At 55.6% G+C, this 19,693-nt stretch overlaps 1 protein-coding gene across 13 annotated transcripts in view; it reads right to left on the bottom strand.

Moving 5' to 3' along the window:
* Positions 1–15,510, bottom strand: part of RAPGEF3 (Rap guanine nucleotide exchange factor 3) — a 29,121-nt gene extending 13,611 nt beyond the window's left edge. For 2 of the 13 annotated variants that reach the window (XM_070619472.1, XM_070619479.1), the window contains exons 1-9: positions 8,260–8,343; positions 7,734–7,946; positions 2,211–2,264; positions 2,015–2,121; positions 1,689–1,810; positions 1,368–1,536; positions 692–776; positions 320–380; positions 151–227 (exon numbers count right to left, since the gene is read on the bottom strand). In XM_070619472.1, coding sequence (XP_070475573.1) covers positions 151–227; positions 320–380; positions 692–776; positions 1,368–1,536; positions 1,689–1,810; positions 2,015–2,121; positions 2,211–2,264; positions 7,734–7,826 — 768 coding nt within the window. In that variant the 5' untranslated portion in view covers positions 7,827–7,946; positions 8,260–8,343. Of the gene's footprint in view, positions 1–150; positions 228–319; positions 381–691; positions 777–1,367; positions 1,537–1,688; positions 1,811–2,014; positions 2,122–2,210; positions 2,285–4,307; positions 4,370–7,733; positions 7,947–8,100; positions 8,344–8,404; positions 9,655–10,520; positions 10,653–15,379 lie in introns of those variants that run through there. The other 11 variants (XM_070619478.1, XM_070619475.1, XM_070619473.1 and 8 more) reach the window with 11 other exon arrangements.
* Between the last annotated feature and the right edge of the window lie 4,183 nt (positions 15,511–19,693).

A 19,693-nucleotide genomic window follows, 5' to 3' on the forward strand; every position in this document is an offset into this window, starting at 1 on the left:
CCCCTCACCAGGACAGACCCATGGTGGGAGACCCACCAGGCAGGAGAAGACCCAGGAGACAGACAGCCTTGGGTCCATTAAAAGCACCATTATGAGGACATGGACCAGGGAGCGGTTATAATCCAGGGCAGGGAGGGAGGGAACACCTACCTTGCCATGGGTCACCACGTTGACAGATCCTTTCCAGATAATGTACCACGAGGTGCCCTTGTCCCCCTGGCTGAACACTGAGAGAAGTGCAGGTCAGACATGCTCCCAGGCACCCACCGCTTCCTGGGGGCCTCTGCCCATTTCCAGCCTCCCGTCCCGTCTGACTTACACACGGTCCCTGCCTTGCTGTGTGGTTCGAAGAGCAGAACTGCCGCCAATTCCCGCTTCACCTGTGGGGTAGGGAGAGGAGGGTCAGAGGGGCGAGTCCAAGGAAAGAGGGGCCAGGTTAGGGGTGAGGGGGTCAGGTCCAAAGACGCGAGTGCTCGGGGGACAGATATGTGGCTGGGCCAGGTGACCAGGAATTTGCAGGAGGCAAAGCAAGGGAGGAAACGGGTTCATAGAGGCCAAAGGATAGTCAGACTAGGACACTGGGGCAGGAAAGTAGAGGGAAATGTCCAAGTCATAGGTGGCCGGGGAGGGAAGTGTCTTCTGGCCCAGCAGCTGGAGGCTCCGGGCTGTCACGGGGGGGGCGTGGACTGACCGAGTTGGAGAGATGGGCCACAGCCTTGATGTGCAGCAGCTCCTCAAAGATGAGGTCCAGCTCCTCGTCCGTGCGCTGTCCCGGGCTGCGGGCACAGGAGGGCCAGGAAGTAACCAAGGAATTGTGGGACCAAGGCCGGGCGGGGGCCACTTCACCCCCTGAGCCCCAGCCTCCACAATGGCTGCAATCAATGATGGGCCAGCCTTTATAGAATGCATACCACATACCAGACCCCGGGCTAGCACTGCACACGCTTTATTTTGACCTCACAACAACCCCACGACGTGGGTATTGTTATCCTCCTTTGACAGAAGAGGAAGCTGGCCTGGAGGCGCCCAAGGTTATCCAGCTAGTAGCCAGTGGAAATGGAATTTGAACCCAGACCTGCCTCTAGACGCCAAAAGCCACCTCTGCAGATCAGAGGGAGCAGGGTCTTCGGAGTCTGCCCCACCCCACCCCCTCAGGTACAGAGGAAGAAACAGGTTGGGAAGGAGGAAGGGAGGACTCAAGGCCACACAATGAGTCCCTGGCAGAATGCAGACCACAGCTCCAGTCTCTGGTCCAGCCAGGGTCCTTTCCCTCAGGAAGAGTAAGGGAACCCCTCAGAGATAAAAACCAAGGAACCACAGAGTCTGAGCACCATGTGGGACCTGGGGTTGCAGGGTGCCCGACTCACGGCTTTCGAAGCGCCACCGTGAGCACAGCATCAGGCCCCCGCTGGGAGAGCAGGGCCATAGCTTCAACCAACTCCTCTTCCAGCTCATGGACTCCTGCAGGCTCTGGCTCTGGCCCCGGGAAACGGTAGAACTGGGTATCTCGGTCCTGGAAGGTCCAGTCGTGTTTCACTGGGGGGCAGAGGACCAAGCATGGGAGAAGAGAGGAGATTGAGGCAGTGTGGGTATGAGGCCCCCACTGCAATGCCCATCCTCTCTTCACCTCCGATGCCTGCTCCCCAGGACTGCTCAGCCCCGGTGACCCACCCTGGGCTCAGGCTCACCATGGCAGAGGGCACCTTCATCCAGCAGCACCTGGCAGATCCCCACAGCTTGGCTCCGGGAATGGACCCCAAGCCCCAGGGCCAAGATCCCATCCACCAGCTCCCGGCCGGAGCAGCATTGCCTATGGGAGGTAAAGGGGACAGGGAAGAGGAAAGAGAATCAAGCGGCAGGAGGGTGGAGGGGAGAGGGAGGAACTCTGCATCTGCAAGGTGCTATCCTAGGCCCAGCCTCAGTTCTGCTAGGAGGAGGACTAGGACCCATGCTGGAAGAGACGTGAAGGGACAGTAAACAGAAGGGTGGGCAAGGAGGCAAGGCCTCCACTCACCGATGGAGCCTAAGGTGGTACTTTCGGTCTCGGATGAGGTTCGGGCAGTTGGCCAAGAGATGTCGATGCAGCTGCTTCCCAGCCCTCAGCACCCGCTCTGTGGATGCCTGGAGGAGGGGAGTAGGGGCGCAGCTGGCTCAGGCCCTGAGCCCCAGGTCATGCTGCCCTCTACCAGCTCTACCCTTCAGGCTCGTACCTGCTCCAGGCTCACGCTGAAATCCAGGGACTCCTCGCTGTTGGTGAGTGGCGTCTGAGGGCAGAGGGGAGCGTCTGCACATGAGGACCCAGCTTCAAATCCAGCTCCTGGACCCGACCCTCCGCCATCACCTCCACCCTCGCCCCATCCCGACTCCAAATGCATCCATTTAGGTACTCATTCAACAACTAAACAAATATTCACTGAGCACCCCCGTGTGCCAGGCACTCACCTCCTCCCACCCTGCCACCCTCTCACCAGACCCCTGTCTTCCTTCCAGACCCAAGCACGGCATGCCCACAGATGAGATCCCCATTCCACTTACACAGGCCCCAGGTATACCCAGGCTCCCAGGTAAACTGCACCTCGGGGGCGGGGGGGGGGGGGGGCGGTGGTGCGTGATGGAGCTGGGAGAGCATGAGGATGTGAAGGAGAAAGGCCAGGCAGTGAGAGGCTTGAGAGGCCTGGAACACTTGCTCCTGATCCCCAGCCAGGGTCTGTCCCCAACCACACGGCTGTGGGCAAGTCTCCTGCCTACCATGGGCCTTGGGGCTGCCAGGGAGTTAAAAACACAAACCAGAGCCAGACTCCTGGATTCAAATCCCTGTGCCTCCATAGCGGTGGGACCCCAAATATAGGACTTAACCTCTCCCTGCCTCAGTCTCCTTATCTGTAAAACCTATGAAACACTCATAATGCCAATTCAGGCTTTTAGAAGGATTGTGTGAGTCAATACACATCAAATGTTTAAGGCACTGCCTGGCATGGAGTTGTATGGACATGTTAGCTGTCAGCGCTCATCGGTGAGGCAAAGGGCGGCCCTGCTCCTTCGAGATGCTGCCGCTAGCTCAGAACTCCATAAGAGTGAGTAACACTTGGCAGCACACAGGCCTGGCTCCAGAAGATGGGTTTATGTAGAAACTGGTTAACAACGTTTCCCTACCCTGGGTATCAATGGAGCCATCGGGACTCCTGGGCCCTTATGTCCTGGGGTGTGGGTCCCAAAAGCCCCTCACAGCCCTTCTTTTCCTGCCACCTGAGAAAAGGAGTTTGTGGACATCTCTGGACAGGATGCCCTCCCCTCCCCACGCCCTCCCAAAGGCAGAGCATTTTACAGTTTACACAGCATGACCACCGCCATGATTTCCCCTGATCCCATAGAGAAGGTGATCAGGTATGAAGTAGGCAGAGCAGGTATTGTCTGTCCTCTTTGACTCATGAAGGAACAAAAGTCTTGAGTGAAGTGCCCTGTGTAACTCAGTCACACCTACTTGGGAGAGCCAGACAGCCAGGGTTAAACTCAGTTCCTATCCTCAAGTGCTCACATTCTTGGTCTCACTCCACCCACCACACCTGCCCGTCTCCTTTCCTTCCCCTCCTCCTCACCAGCGCTCTCTCCTGCTTTCCCAGCCACTCTCAGGGCCCTGCGAAGGACCTGGCTTTTGTGGGGGGGCGTGCAATCAGGCTGAAACCCAGAGCTCCCTCCCCCAGTCCTGGCACCTTCCCACTGTGCCAGGCAGAGGCCAGAGGCCTCGCGTGAGTAGGCGCCTGGACCAGCACCGTGCGGAAGTCACTAGGTGTCCCAAGGGTATCCCTGCCCGGGTCATGGGGCCCAGCCCGGTGCCAGACACAGAGCCCTAGAGACTCAGGGACAGGAAATGAGGAAGAGGAGGAGGAGCCAGAGAAGGAGGAAGGGCAGGAATGCTACCCAGCCAGCCCCCTGTGTCGGAACAAACAGTGCCCAGTGCTAACAACTTGTTGTTGTTCATGTCCAGAAGCCCAGGTGGCCGCAACTCCCTTTGGTGCCCACGACCCAGGCTCCAGCACACACTCCCTTCCTGGTATTATTCTGACCGTGGAGGGCACATCAGGAGGGGAGATGCCAGGTCACACGGCCAGGCTGGTCACGACCTGGATCCTGGATCCCAGATCCCAGATCTACAGGCCTTGCTTAAACCACTTCCTGTCCTGCCCCAGGGGATGAGCACGAGGCTCACAAGACGAGGGCTCTGGCCCATCAGAGCTGAGGAAGGGACCTGAAGGCACCCTCCCATTCTGCCAAGGAAAGCAGGAGCCCAGAGCGATGAAGGAACTTACCTAGTCACACGACTGCTTGGAAATGTAAGATTCTATTGAAGACTCTGCCACCAGCGCTGCCCCTGGAACTAGGGGTTTGTCTCCTATTTCGCAGCTGACAGGGGGACGCTCAGAGGTTACATAACCTGCCCTGAGAGCCAGCAAACAGGGGCGCCAGGACTGACACCGTGCTGATTCCAAAGCCCATGTTTTTAGCCACCATGCCCTGCATCGCCCAGGGCAGCCACCCCGTGCTTCCCCAACTGCGTGCCATGGAAGCCGAGATAGTAGAGGTATTCTGCCTTCTGGAATGTTTCACGAGCAAGTAAGTTTGGAAAACATTGGGTTAAACAAAGTTTGGGCACCGGGAACTTCCCAGGATGGGGGAGGGGTCAAGTGTGTGGGCTCCGGAGCCAGGGGTTCAAATCCTGGTTCTTCCATTACCAACTGGTTGTGTGACCTTGCACTGCTTATTAACCTCTCTGTGCTTCAGTTTCCTCATCTGTAAAATGAGGTTGATGGTAATAATACATATCCCATAGGGTAATAATCAAACAAGTTAATAACATAAAGCCCTCGGAGCAGGGCTTGGCTTTTGGTAACTGCTTAGTAAATGTTAAGTAATTGAATTAAACTTTGTTCTTTCATGATGGACACCTATCATGTGGACACAGTGCAAGAAATGGACCTCGGCTGACCCTGTCCCTGATCCGATGACCCTGAGTGTCAGCTTAGGGGTTCTCAGAGGAAAGGAATTGGCTGGTATGGGTTGGGGTGAAGGCCCTGGCCCACTGCCTCCTCTCATGCCTGGACAGGAGGGACTCTGGGGGTGGGGGGGAAGAAGAGGTGCTAGCTAGCTTCCCTGGAACCAGCCTGCCCCACTTGTCCTCCCTGTCGCTGAACGTCAGAGCTGGACTGAGGGACAGGCACAGAGCCAAACAGCCGCGTGGGGACCCGTCAGACCAGTTCCCCTGGGCCCCAGCTAGGGTCTCAGGCCAAGGCTGTGCGTGGTGGGACAGGGAAAGGACATGTGGGGTGGGCTGATGCTTTGGGGGTGTAGGGGTTACTTTCTGCAGCAGGAAAGAGTACACCATGAACTTGGACTCTGCAGCCAGACTGCCCAGGACCAAAGCCCAGCTTTGTGCTTTAGCAGCTGTGTAACCCTGGACCTGTCACTTGGCCTCTCGGTGCCTCTGTTTTTTCATGTGTAAAATGAGATGATGACATCAGTACCCATCTCACAGGACTATTGTGAGATTATTTGATAAGATAGAGGCAAAGCTCTTATAAGAGTGCCTAGGAAAGGTACTGGATAACTATTAGCTCTATTGGGACAGACCGGATGAAAGCCTGTTTTCTGAGTTCAAGAATAGAACCACCTCCCTCAAAACAATCACTCAAAGAGAAGCATCACAGGCTTCTCTGAGCATGTGGGATGCACCAAGGCCATCCTCATCTTGCCCCTGTCTCTAGACAGATTAACCCCTCTGTTGGCATCAGACAGTCTCCTCTCCCTCCCATGTTTTCCAAAGGACATGTTCTTCTACCCCATTCCAACGTCCCCTTTGCCACAGATGGTAAGTCCTTTCTGTATCCAACCTCAGGCCCTCCTGCTTTAACCTGCTTTCCTTGTCTCTTGTCCTGGTCTAGTAGGAACAGAAAGCACTCTCCTCAGACCTCAGGAGGTTGATGGGTTTCTAAGAGGTAGGCATGGCCTGAATAACTCCCAGCACTGTCCTCCCAGGACTCTAGGCTCCACTCCCTTACGACATCCACCCTTCACCCTGTGTGTGCACACTTCCTGCCCAGTTCCCTCACGTGAGCCCTTCATGGGCCAAAGGCATCAGCCAGAGACGAGAGGTGCCGCTTCACAGGTACCCAGAGCTTCTCAAACACAGACACAATGGGCTGCAACCACCCGTCCCTATTGCCCAGAGATGCCATCAGAGAGGGTGTGGCCCCTGCCCCTGGCCCTAAAAATCTGGGTTGCCTCTAATCTCCCGTCCTCATGTGCTGCCCCATCTGGCAGGGGAGGGGCCTTGTTTCTGTGCCTTTGACCCCATTTACATTCCAGCAACCCTCACCCCCACCCTTCCTGCCTCCCCACCACACACCAGCCCTCCAATTCTGGGGGGTTGGGAGAGTCAGGAGACAGCCTGGAGGCCTCCTCCACCCTCTCCCAGACTTTGGATCCCAGGGGATCCTCCAGTGACCTCATTGTCCTGACACCTGACCTTCCCCTGACGCCCCACCTTGCCTCTACAAGCTGGGAAGGGGACAGGAAATGCACAAGTAATTATAGCCTGGGAGGGAAGGTGGGAGGGAGGTTTCCAGCCCACTGGCTCCAAGCAGTAGCTACTGCCAGTGACCCAGAGCGGGTCAGGGGGACGGCTAAGCCCAGAAGGGACCAGCTCCCTACCCCTCCAGAGCCCCATCTTGAGCAGGACCCAGGCCCAAGAGGCCCCTTATCAGGAAGACCCAGGGAGGGAGGGCTGGGGGGAGGGCTGGGGACTGACATTGTCCTCCCGATTCTGATTGTGAGCAGGAGCCCCTCCTGTTGCTGGGCCTTGGTTTTTTCAACTCGGCCTCATATTTTGGTAAATATGAACAGCGGTCGGCAGAGGAGGGAGGCAAAAGGTGGTAGTCATTCTACTGAGTGGGACTTGCCGACAAGAGCCGAGCTCTCCCTGGTCTGTCACCTGCTCCTGCGTTCCCCTCCACTCTTTACCAAGTGCCCTCCCAGCACCACGCCCCTTCCCCCACCGGTGGGCACACAGAAAAGACACACGGAACCTCAGGTGAAGTCACTCTAGTAAGAGTAGCCGATTGGGGGGAGGGTCCCTGCTGATGTAGATCCTGCCCCCACCCCATTCTTCCCCCCTCCTGCTGTCTCCTTCATTCTTGCAGCTCCAGAGATGTTCTTCACTCGGGAGCTCCGGTCACCTCAGACTCTCCAAAGTTCTCAGAATCCTTCCCTGAGCTCCCCAAAGCCACCTCTCCCCAAAATCAAAAAGCAGAATCAGTGTAGTTCCGTGGCTCCCTAAAGGAGAATGTTGCCACGGTGATGTATCAAGAACAATAACCAAGCTTACCTCACCCCCCACTTGACCCAGCCCCCAGTATTTCACACACACCTCCCTCCACCTGCAGAACACACAAGCACCTAACTCAAGGCACACAGGTGACAGATAAATGACAAATCTCTTTCCTCTCCCCCCCATGCCCAAATGGGGGCACCTGGGCACCACACACACAGACACAAAGGGTACAGCTGTGTGAGCCGCCCACGCACACTGCAGCCAAGCTGCCCAACTCACCGACCACCCGGGAAGTACCCTCTATGCCCCCAGACCAAGCTGGGCTACCAGTAGGATGCCGGTGCTCCTAATCCAGGCCCCACTCCGGCCCTGGTTCCTGGCCCTGGCCCAGCAGGCAATGGGCACTCACCCAGCGAAGCCCCTGGATGCGGCTGGGGCGCTGGTGCTCGAGCAGCAGCTGGTAGGAACAGCTTCGGGGCCGGTGCATCCTCCTCAGCACCATGTTGAGCAGTGTTCCCTCCGGCACCACGTCCGGGAGGCCTCCCACCGGCGGTGCTCCCAGAGCTGGGCCGTCCTCCACAGCCAGGCCCACCTGCCAGCGGCTCTCACCTGGCCAGCCAACCTGTGAGGCGGGGAGGAAGATGGACAGCCATGAGGCTGGGGCAGCTGGACCAGGGCATGACTGCCTCAGGCAGAACCACTTCCTTAGAGTCCGCTGGACTGGTCAGGAGGAGGTGCTGCAGGCCTGCCAGGAGCCGGGGGAGGGACAGGAAGACCTTTCCTAGGGCCTGCCGGTCTGGCGCACTTAGGGGTCTCCAGCTGGCCCACGGGAGATGGAGCCCTTCTTCCAAGTCTTCTTTGGACTTCTGCCCCACCCCACTGCCCATGTCCCTGCAGGGATCTCCAACCTTCCCAGTATGAGGCTATAGACTCACTGGATCCCCTAGAAATGCAGTTTCAGCTCAAACCCTTCTTCTCCCCTCCTCCCTCACCCCTGACCAACCCTCTCTCTCCCACCCGAACTCCCCACCCTGTCAGCTTCCTCCTGCTCCTCCTCCCCCGTGACCCCACCTTACCCACCTTCATGTTCCTTCTCAAGCTTGCACAGCCGGGTAGGTTCTAGCAAAAAGCTGGGGGTGGGGGCGCCAGTGAGCCCCCAGTCAGCTCTAATAGGGGGATCCTGGAGGGGTGCGGGCTCTAAGTCCCAGGCGCAGTGATCAGGGCCAATTCCTAGCTGGACCAGCTGCCAGGTCAGCCAGAGGCAGGGCTGGGTGGAGAGGCTCCTCTTCGGTGGGTGGAGGGCTAGGGGCGTGGGGGGGAGTCCCCCCCAGGGACAAGGAGCCCTGAGCCTCCCCCTCCGTCCCAGACGAAAGAGCCAGCTGGCACCGGGCGCTGAAGCGAAGCTGCAGCTGGCACCGGTCCGGGCGGGAGCTGTCACACCCCCTGCGCTGCCCGCCCTCTTCCCCTCCCCGGACGGGCTGAGGGGGCGGGGAGGAGGCGCCCGGCCTCCCGGTAGGGGAGGGCGTAGGGGAGGAGACGGGCACGGGCAGGGGTGGAGTCCGGGCTCGGGGATATGGGGAGCGGGCACGAGCCGGAGCCCTGGGAAGCCCAGCGGGCAGGAGCGGCCCTGGAGTGTGCGCGGGGACCGCAGGGCCGGGGTGGCGGGGTAGGGGCGCTCAGGGCTCCGCCGGCCGCCACGTGGCCGGGAGGAGAAATGCAAACAAGGAAACCGGGGGAAGGGGGAGGGGGTGAGTCATTGTGGCCCCACCCGGGAGGGAAATCCGGGCTGGGGCCACTTCCCGGCCAGGGGCGTCCTGCCTCCGGTTTCGGTTCAGGGTCTCGACTGCCGGGGGGAGGGCTGGGCTGCCTTCCCGCGGGGAATCCCGCCGCCGAGCCTCCCACCATTGCGCTCCCTACACACCCCTCAACCCCCTGCCCCCCCGCCCTACACACACGCTGGGCGCGGATGGGGAAATGGAGGCTGGAGAGGAAAGACCGCGCTCGGGACGCACCCGGGTCGGAGGTGGGGCTGAGCTTCGAGAGGAGTGGGTTTTAGAGAGCCACGCCCCCCGCCGCGCGCTTCGCGGCGACCAGGCGGGTGGAGGGAGCTCTAGGATTCCAGCGTCCTATGAGGGCTCTGTCCCAAGGCCGGTCGCCTCCCCGGGCCTGTGGCCACCGCCGCGCCGGTAGCCCAGCGCCGCCCTCTTCGCCCCATGCCGGCTTCTGAGAAGGCGGAGAGACAGTCACTCCAGGACAGCGACTCCCGCGGCGCCCCGGAATGGCCCAGGATGTGGATGAGCATTGTGGAACGAGGCGCGCGCCCCGCCCCCAGCTTTCTAGGACTCTCTCCCTTTTTGCCCGGTCTCCTTCCCTTCCCCTTTGCTGCTGAGCCTGCCAGGATTGGGAAAGACACATCGCTGACAATCCATCTCCCCTGCGCTGGGACGCGGAGCCTTCATCTTCCAAGGAAGATTATTTTTTTGAAGTTGGGGGAGTGGATTTTAATTGATTAAAATCTCAATTTTCATGTGTGTAAAAAATCTCAGGAGCTTATAAAGCAAAGTCCATCCCCCCGCCTTCAGATTCAGTCCTATTGGCATGAGATGGAAAATCTGTGTTTTGAACGACACCCCCTCAGGTTATCTGCTGCGTCCACCCTTTGAGAAAGGGTGCTGGAGTTTGAAATGCCCCTTCAGGGAAGAAGGGGAGCCTGAGAATGAATCTGGGCCCAGGCCCGAACCCACCCACCCAAGTTCTGAGAATTTGGAAGGAGGAAGAAGAGCTTGGATATTGGTGGGAAAGGATAACACTGAGGGCACAGCTGTGCCTGGGGAAGAACTTTGAGGAGTGGGGGTGGGGCAGGGAGTTGAAGTTTTAGGTTGCTGGGGCCAGTGGCCTGGTCTAGAAGTTCTTGCAGAGGAGCTTCCAGAGACTGGCCGTGGGGTCCAAAAGGGGTCTCCCATTTCCTTTTCACACTGCCCCTCCTTTGGGCAGGTGGGACAGGAGCAGGGGAGTGAGGTAGGACGTCTGGGTACCTACAGACCTCCCCATGGGTCGCAGTAGCCTCTGAGTGCCTGGCACTGTTCCAAGGGCTTCAGATGGATTTACTCTCCGCCACTGCCCTAGGAAGTAGGACTACAGTTATTCCCACTCTACAGCTGGGGAAATGGGGGCTCCGAGGTCTGAAGTAGCTTACCACACCACTAGTAAATGATGAAGCTGGGCCTTGAACCCAGGTTGCCTGGCTCCACTTAACCCCATGCTATACTGCATCGTGTAAACATCGTCTTCATCCTTCTAATCTGGATGATATGCCTAAGAGAGGAAGCTGCAGAAAGGGAAATTGAGGGGGGAGGGGCAGGGAGTACAAGGATCCAAAGAAGGTGGTTCAAATCAGTGAAAATGAAGGTGTCCCAAACCCGCGTTCCCCTATCTCTGTCCCCCTCAACACTACTGCTCCCTTGCCTTTCTTGTCTCTTTCTCATTCCCGCTCTCCTGGGAGCCTGAGAAGATGACCTGGCATGATCACCTGTCCACTGGTAGCCAGTGGGGCCCAGCGGGATTGCACCTTCCATTGTCTCACTGGCAGAAGAAGCCCTCGACGCTCCCCCCACCCCAGCCTCCTGCCAAGGCAGATGATGGGGAAGGCCAGTGGAAGGACGGCTCATATGTGATCGAGCCTGAGGCCTGGAGCGAGCAGGGGACAAGACGAGTGTCTGAGGAAGACATCTCAAGCCAGACGGCGAGTCATCTTGGGGACAATCATGCCAAGCCCTGGTGCAGCCTCCACCCTCCCCTGATTGTCATTAGATGCCTGGCAGGTGTGTTGGGACAGACAAATAATAGTAACAGTAGTTAACATGCACAGGCCCTGTTCTTGATAGTTTATATACCTTCACTGATTTAATCATTACAACAATCCCAAGAGAGAGATTATTGTTATCCCATTTTACAGATGAGGAATCTGCCATGAAAAGCTTAAATGACCCACAGTCCAAGGTCCCACAACTGGGAAGATGTGGAGCAGTGAGGGATTCTACCCAAGTGGTTAGGGGTCTGTGTGCCTTACCGCTCTGCAATCCTGCCTCTCAAATATATTGACCATTCCCGGGAAGAGGGGAAAGCCCACATCCAGAGTCATCTCCCGCACACTGGGTGCACAGGCTCCAGACGTAGGGAAGGAACAGGCAGATGATGGAAGCTGAACAGCAGGAGCCCTTGACGCTGTCTACCACCCATCCAAGGAGCTCCCTGCCAGGCACGAACCTCCTCCAACCCTGCCCCGTGCCCTTCAGGCAGGTGGCAAGGCACTGCAGGGACTCCCAAGCGATAGTAGAGGAGGGTGAATGGGTAGAGAGAGCTTCCCAGCCCCCAGCTTTGACCTGGGCTGGATTCCTCCCACCCAGTCCTTTTTGCTGAGTTCTGTAGTTGTCAAGCCCGCAGCTTCCTGGATCTTCACAGGTGCCTCTCACTGGACAAGTCAAAACTCCCTTCCCACCCCAGCCTGCGCCTCCCCCTGCCCTGCCTCGCTCAGCTCCCTGCTCCAGGAGCCCCACCACTGCCTAAGCAGGAACCTGGTACCTGGGTGCCTCCTTCTCCCACATCCAATCAGCCACCAAGTCTTGTTGATTCAACCAATGAGTAATCTGGTGCATCTATCCTCTATGCCCTACCCCCACTGCATCCTCCAGCCCAAGGATGGTTCCTTCTATCACTCACTATGTGCAGGATACTGTATTTGTCATTTTATAGACATCATCTTTTAACCCTCAGAACAATCCCTATTTGCAAGTGAGGACACTGAGGCACAGAGAGGTGAAGTAACTTGCCCAAGGTCACACGACTGAGTTTGATAAAACCAGACTCAGGTGGTCTGACTGCAGAGTCCACCCCCTTAACCACTATTTTGTACTTCCTCCCTGATCAACCTTGCCTTCCTCAGTCCTTCCTATGCAACGCCACAGAATCTTTAATTCATTCAACAACATCTATTGTTAAGTGCCAGAACTCTGCCGGAAACTGGAGATCTAAAACCAAGCAAATACTGGGCTTTAGGACCACAGAGTCTGCTGGAATTTCCTTTTTCTCCCTAACACACTAATCTGGTCAGGCCTCTCTACCAGCACAGAGTCTGGAAGAAGGCAGGTACTTAATGATTTTGGATGGAAATGAAATGGAGACTGTGGGAAGTCGGCTGGTGCCTGTGGAGGGCCTATACCCAGGGCAGGGTGGAAGGGAGAGGGGCTGGTTTCCCAGTTCATTTTCAGGGCATTTCGTGCCATCTCCCTCCATCCTCACTGCTTCCTTGTCCCCTACTCTTTTCTCCTTCTGTCCTGTGCTGTAAACATGGCTCACAAGTCTCAGCTGTGTCATTTGAGGTTGGTTGATAGGATGGAGAATGGGAAGTTGGAGGAAGTTTTAACTAACAGGCCTCCAGTGGGACTGCAGAAAAGGGCCAGAAAAGGAGACCAGAACATGCCTGGGCTGTGCCCAGGTCCTGGGCCTGCTGCAGCCTCCCTCAGCACCCCTGAGATTCTACCATGGCCATGGTTGACCAGCAATGGAGAGGGAGAGAAGAGAACCCAGATGCCCTCACGTGGGCTCTACCTCCTGGCTCTGGAAGATTGAAGGTCCTCTGATGCCTGCCCGGTCTCCTTCGCCCAAGGGTGGTTCCAGTTCAGTTCCCCCATCTCCTCCCTACCCATTCCTGGGGTGGGGGCAGAGGCAGGGAGCTGGAACGCTGATGGGCACCCAGCCAAAGCTTCCCAGGACTAGCAGGTCACAGCCAGTCCCTCATGAGCCGCTTAGGACAGTGGTGGAGCGGGCAGGCAGAGCAGAGATGGGCTCCTGCCGTCTCAAGGCAGGGGAGGTGGACAGGCTGGAGGGAGGTTCAGATGGGCTGGACAAGGCTGTGGACCAGAGGGGAGCCGACCAAGGCAAGAGCAGGGACCCCACACTTTCCTGGAGGCACATTCTTCTGGCCGGTGCTCAAGCTACCCACGTGTGACAGGGGCAAGGAAATAATCACTGAACAGGCTTGTGGTGGTGACGGTGGTGGCCGGAGGGTAAGGAGAGGCTGGTAGAGCAGGAGAGAAGGCAGGGGCAGGTCTGGAGCTGTGCTAAAGGGAGGGAACAGGCCTGCCTACCAGGCAGATTTGGTGTTATATGAATGCACATAAATTAGTAGCTGCTTTCTCCCTCCAGCTTCTGTTTCCCAAGGGGGTAGTGTGTGCGTGGTGCATGTTCCAAACACCCAGAAGACACTGCCTCTGACCTGGAGTGATCATTGTTCTGAAATGGTGGCTCCAGTCCAGTTGTGGCCACTTGCCCTTAGGTTTGGAGCATCTCTCCTTTGCCCCAACTCCTGTACTCCTGTCCGAGCTCCCAGGCTGCACTTGTCTTTATCCCAACTTACATCTCACCCACCCCCTCCTGGGGCTGACTACACACCCACACACACACACACACACCCTCCTCCTCCTTCCCTCTTCCCAACATCTCCAGCCTTCCAAAAAATGCTAGTCTCAAGTGCTCCCATCTTCCAACCCATCCGGGGCTCATGGTCTCTGTTCAGGACTCAAATTGTACCCACTTTGCCCTCCTGTTTTAGCGACTTGGCAGGGGCTGCTGCAGGAGCCTGACAGAGGGGTCCGAGTAGGGCCCTGGCCTCTGTCCATGGGATGCCTGGTTCTATCTGGGTCCAGAGCACTGGCTAAGGAGGGGGCAAGGACATGGGTAATCAGGCAAGCAGGCCAGGAAGAGAAGCCCCTCCCTAGCATCAGAGCAGACCCCAATCCTGCCCCCAAAGTCCACTCAGGAAGTGCTGGGGCCAGAGAGGAAGCTGAACAGTCCAAAGGCTTCCGGGCACCAGCCCCACTGCCCATTTCCTCCTTCCAGACAAGACTCAGTGAAAGCCCAGGGGAGGCTGCAAAGATGGGGTCCAGAGAGAGAGACAGAAAAGAGAGAGGAAGTCTGCAGGTCTGCCTGAGAGACAGTGCAGCTCTCACCCTCCCTCCTGGTATCATTCTTGGCCTCCAGGATGGAGAGGCAGCCACCAGCTCCTCAGACTTCCCACCCAACTCAGCATTTCCTCTCTCACTCTCCAGAGACCTCGGGTGGGCGGCCTGAATCCTGATCTAATCTTCGGTTCTCCTCAGGCCTTAGCTGAGGATGCCTGCTGGGTCCTGAATGCCAGCAAAGCAGCAGCTTCTCACTTGCTGCCACCCCCTAGCCTGGTTCTTCTCCCCCAGAGAGCCCAAGCCTGTGTCAGGGTCCCCCCCCCACAGAGCCCCATTTCCCTGCCACACGCCTGGCACTCACCACAACCGAAATTCAATCATTGCCTAATTATTAGTGAGTCCTCCTCCAGGAGAATGTAAGCCCCTGGAGAGCAGGAGCTGGCCCTGCGTTGCTCAAGGCTACATGCCTTGCACATTCGGGGCCTTGGACACGGGGGCCCTCAAGAGAGGCCCCTGCATTAAATAGGTGGCCAGTTTACCCCTCTCCTGCCGTGGGCCCTTTTCACCTCCCTCACGGCTCCCCCGATCTATCTTTCTTCCTGGTCCCTTTCCACCCAGGTTCTGGACCACTCTCCCTTCCTCACATTGCCTCCGTCCATCTCTAGTCTGTCCCCTTCCTCCTGTAGGAAGCCCCCCCTCGGATGTGGCTGCTCGAACCTCCCTAGGATACTGTTCCTGGGCCCCATGCTCTGGACTAGGCAAAGGTGACAGGCTTATTTCTAGTCCCTGTGGCTGGGCCCCTTGCAGCTGGATGAGAGGGGGATCTGTGTGTACTGATCAAGCCCCCTGGGGACATTCTCATTCAGTGAATCCAATGCCCACATTCAAATCTAAAGGACAGATATGTACTAATCCTTGTGCCAGGCTCTGTCCTTTAGTAAGAGTTAATGCCCTCCCCTCCTGCCCTCAGCTGATATCGTCTCACCCCCCACAGCACCACGTGCAAGTCCACGGAGAGGTTAACTGCAGGCTTTACCTCTCCCCTCCCCACAACAACAAGCCCACAGTGGAAGGGAAAGAGAGTTAGAGTAGGTACCTGTGGCTGGGGGTCCAGGTCAGTAGATGGAGGTCGCACACACACCTTCCCCGTCTCCCCAGCTCGCTGCCTGTGATGCTCTTTTAGCTCTTGAGCTCAAAGACCTGTTGCTTCCGCTCAGCATCTTCTCACTCAGCATCCTGTCCTCTGCATGGACCTCCAGGCTGTCAGCGAACAGGCAGAGGATGTGGGATCTCACTGAGAAGCCAGACTGTGAGAAGCCAGTTTCTCTCTAACCCTGAGAAGTGAAGATGTCTCTTTCGAGGGGCAGAAGGCAGCCACAGCACTGGGGAGCAGCACTGGGAGTGGGGGGCACAGTGACTGCCTGGATATGAATCCTCAACCCAGATTCCTTCCTGCAGCCTGGGCTGATGGGACGCTTGTGATGGGGCCAGCTCCTCTCTGTAGTGAGCCATCTGCTCCCCCTCTCTAGAACAGTCTTTTCTGCTCTGTGGTCTACAGGCCTGACCTCAGGAGGAAGATGAAGCTGCAGGATGGGGAGCCACGGTAGAATGGGGACAGTGGATCCACCTCTGTGTCAGGCACAGCCACAGGGTGCGTTAACCAGGGTCCTCAGCCTTGAACTCCACAAGGGCTGGGGGTGGGCAACGGGATCGTGTAAGGTCTGAGGAGAATCTTGTGGAACTCACCACCTAAATTCATGCACAGGAGATTTTAGCCCAGCTTTGCAAAGCTGGGCCTCAAGGCACAAGGTTGGAGAAGGCTGCCCCCTAGAGCCAGGATCCAAGAATTCTTTGTGGACAGCTAGCCATTCTTTATTGCACAAATGTTTATGGAGTTCCTCCCTCTGCACCTGGCATTAGACTAGGTACTGAGAATACAGAAGTGATCAAGACAGGCGGTAGGGTGACTAACCATCACGGTTTGCCCTAGACGCCCTGGGATTCAAGACTTTTAGTGGTAAAACCACAACAGTCTGGGGCAAACTGAGAGGAGTGTGTCACCTGACAAATAAGCCCCTGCCCTCACAGAGGTTGTTTTCTGATGGGGTGGCAGGGATGGGCATGGAAAGGAGAAGCAAATACTTAAGACAATGTCACATAGTGATAAGTGCTGTGAAGGAAATAAGATAGAGTGAGGATCATACTTTTGATAGGGAAGACACATTGCCTCTCAGAGGAGGCGACCTTTGAGCTGAGCCTGGAATGACCGGGGATCAATCTTAGGAGCGCTCAGAGAAGAGCGTTCCAGATACAAAGTACAAAGAGCCTGAGGCAGGAACAAGCTTGGCACGTTCAAGAAACAGCAAGAAGACCAGTGTGCCTGCAGTGAAACGAGCAGGGTGAGACTTGCTGCAGTTGTCGAGCCCTGATTGGTTTACCCAAAGAGCTATGGGAAGCTACTGGAGGGAAGACTATGTTCTGTTTGCTATTAAAAGATCATGCCAGCTGTGGCTGGAGAATGGACTGGTGGGGAAAAAGGAGCAGAGGAAGCCCAATTAGGAGGCTGCTGCAGTGGCGGGGGCGGGGGGGGGGGACGGAATCAGGTGATGATGATGGTGGCCGGACCAGGATGGTGGCAGGGGTTGGAGAGAAGGGACAGGGAAGACCCAACTGTAGCTGCTAATGAATTGGATGTAGGGAGTGAAGGAAAGGGAGAACTCAGAAATGACGCAGAGGTTTGGGGCTGGAGCCATAGTAAACAAGAACATGCCCCAAAGGACATCAGAGGTCCCTCTGTGTGGGGAAGAAGGAGCAGAGAGGAGGAAGCCCTCACAAGTCCTGTAAAATCAAACAACTAGAATATAGCTTGGTGGGGGTATCCTTGTCATAGCATTGTGGGAGGAGATATATGTCTGGAATGTGCCTGTTCTGGAGGAGTGAGGAAGAAATGTCTTAGGAGGCAGGATGTCTGCTAATGGGTGGGAATTAGGAGTCTGCTAATATTGGTAGGGCCCAATTCAAAAGTGACTTCAGAGGGATGGATGGTTTAGATGGGTTTTCCATATAGGATATGCTTGCACGACCTAAAATGGAATGAGGGATGGGGCGTTACAAAATAATGTTAGCTGTAACAAACAACCCCCAAATCTCAGTGGCTTAGCACAACAAAGGTGTATTTTTCACTCATATTGCAGTCCAATGAGGGTCTAGCGGGTAGATGGGGGTGTTCTGCTCTATTCATTCATTCAAGGGTCCCAGGCTTTCTCTATCCTTTGGCGCTGCCGTCTTCAACATGTGGCCTCTAAAGCCATCACAGAATGGGAGGAGGTAATGGAGGATGCATGGGAGATGTTTATGGGTCCAGCCTGGAAATGGCACACATTGCTTCTGTTTTGATTCCATTGCTCAGAACTCGATCCCATGGCATCAATTTAACTGCGAAGAAGCTGGAAAGGGTTCAAAGTTCAAATTTAGTAGGTCCTGTGCCAGAAGAAGAGATGCTAATAGTGAGCATTAGCGGTCTCTGCTGCAGGCAGGCAGAGTGGCTGTTTGTCTTGGGGGGAGGGGGCAGCGGTGTCTGTCTTGCGTTGGGATGGGAGCGTGCTCTCTGAAACTACCTTGGAAAGGAAGCTGATGTGGGAAGAACAGAACGTGTGGTGCACACCCATGTGCTTTGCAGGTCCATAATCCTTCCATTCTTTCCCATTCTCATGACCTGTCTCCAGATAATGTCTTACTTATCCCACACCTTACCACTGAAACAGCCTTGTGAATGCTTTCTCTTCTACAATTTTCTCTTCCTGTCAAATCTAACCTGGATATCACAGTCTAGATAATCTTCCTAAGACAAGGCTTACGTCATGCTACCCCTGTTGAATAATAACAATAACGACAGTTTCAACAACAGCAATGATAATTTGTTGAATTACTGTGTCAAGTGCTTCAACTGCAGTATCTCAATATATCTCAATCGTTATAACAAGCCTATGGGATGTCATCATCATTCCCGTTATATAGATGGCACAACAGGGGTCCTGAGGGGTTCCTGTGCTGTCCAATAGGGTAGCCACTAGCCAGGTGTGGCTCTTCAAACTAAAATGAAATACAATTAAAATTTCAGTTCCTCAGTCACACTAGCCACGTATCAAATACTCTATAACCACATGTGACTAGTAGCTACCATTTTGGAGAGTGCAGATATAGAATATTTTCTTCTTGGCAGAAAGTTCTGTGGAGTTAGGGGAACTATCCAGGGTCACACAGTAAGTGGTGACCCTGTCTGAGTGTAAAATCCTTCAACAGCTCCATATTGCTTCTGCAATTACGAGAAAGTTTCAGCCTGCTCTTCACCTTCTTGTACAACCTGGGCCCACACTACTGTTACAGAGTTACTTCTCATTATTTTCTCGCATAATCTCATGGTTCTGTCATAACAAGTTTGCTTACTGCTCTCCAATACCCCTGATATGTCTACTCATAATATTTTTGCTCTCCTCCCGTCTGTCTGCCCAGCTCATTAATTCCTACCTGACCTTTAAGGTTCAAATAGCTTAAGCCTCGAATCAGTGCCTTCTTTCCCGTTCTCACTGCCTCCTCCTGAACCGCTGTTCAGATTCCCCTCCTCATCTCCTGACATGGCAGCCGTGTTCCTACTGCTAATCATACTTGCTGACATTTATTGAGTACCTACTGTGTGCTAGGCACTCTTCTAAGCACTGACTCCTCAACGTAACACTTGAAGTAGATATCACTGCTGTCCCCATTTTACTAGCGGTGTAATTAAAGCACAGAGACGTGAAGGACTTGTCCGAATGATCTCTCTGCTTCTAGTCTTTCCGTAAGCAGTTCACCCTCACACTGTTCCCCTCCACATTTCTAGAACACAGAACGGTTACTTCCCTCCCCTGGCTCCATGGGGAGGGGGCTAGCTTTCCTAGCAGAGCATGCAAAGCCCTTTACATTCAGAACATTTCTAACCTCAAAACCCACCAGTCCCACCCATAGACCACAAACTACTTACAGTTTCTTGAACCTGCCATGTTATTTCTTTCCTCTGGGCTGTACACATGCTGTTCCCACCGCCTGCAGTGTTATCCCAGCTGGCCTGGTGCTGAAGCCATCCACAGCAGTGCATTCTGGACCGTGGGCTCACTCCCTCCTCTAAATGGCCAGCTCTAACTCTCTCCATCAGTGGCTCCCTAAGGAGGGCTGCGTGCTGAGCTCACCACATTAAAATCATTTCTCATTAAGAAATATACTCCCAACATTCAAATTTAATAGGCCAGGGGTGGAGTCTGGGGGGCTTTTTTTTTTTTAAAGAAGCTCCCAGACTATTCTGAAATGAGGCAATTGTAGTTTACACTGGTTTATATCACTCACTCATTTGGTAACTAATCATGCCCTGCCTAGA

Source organism: Equus przewalskii, chromosome 5 (assembly GCF_037783145.1).
Source record: "Equus przewalskii isolate Varuska chromosome 5, EquPr2, whole genome shotgun sequence".
Taxonomy (NCBI): domain Eukaryota; kingdom Metazoa; phylum Chordata; class Mammalia; order Perissodactyla; family Equidae; genus Equus; species Equus przewalskii.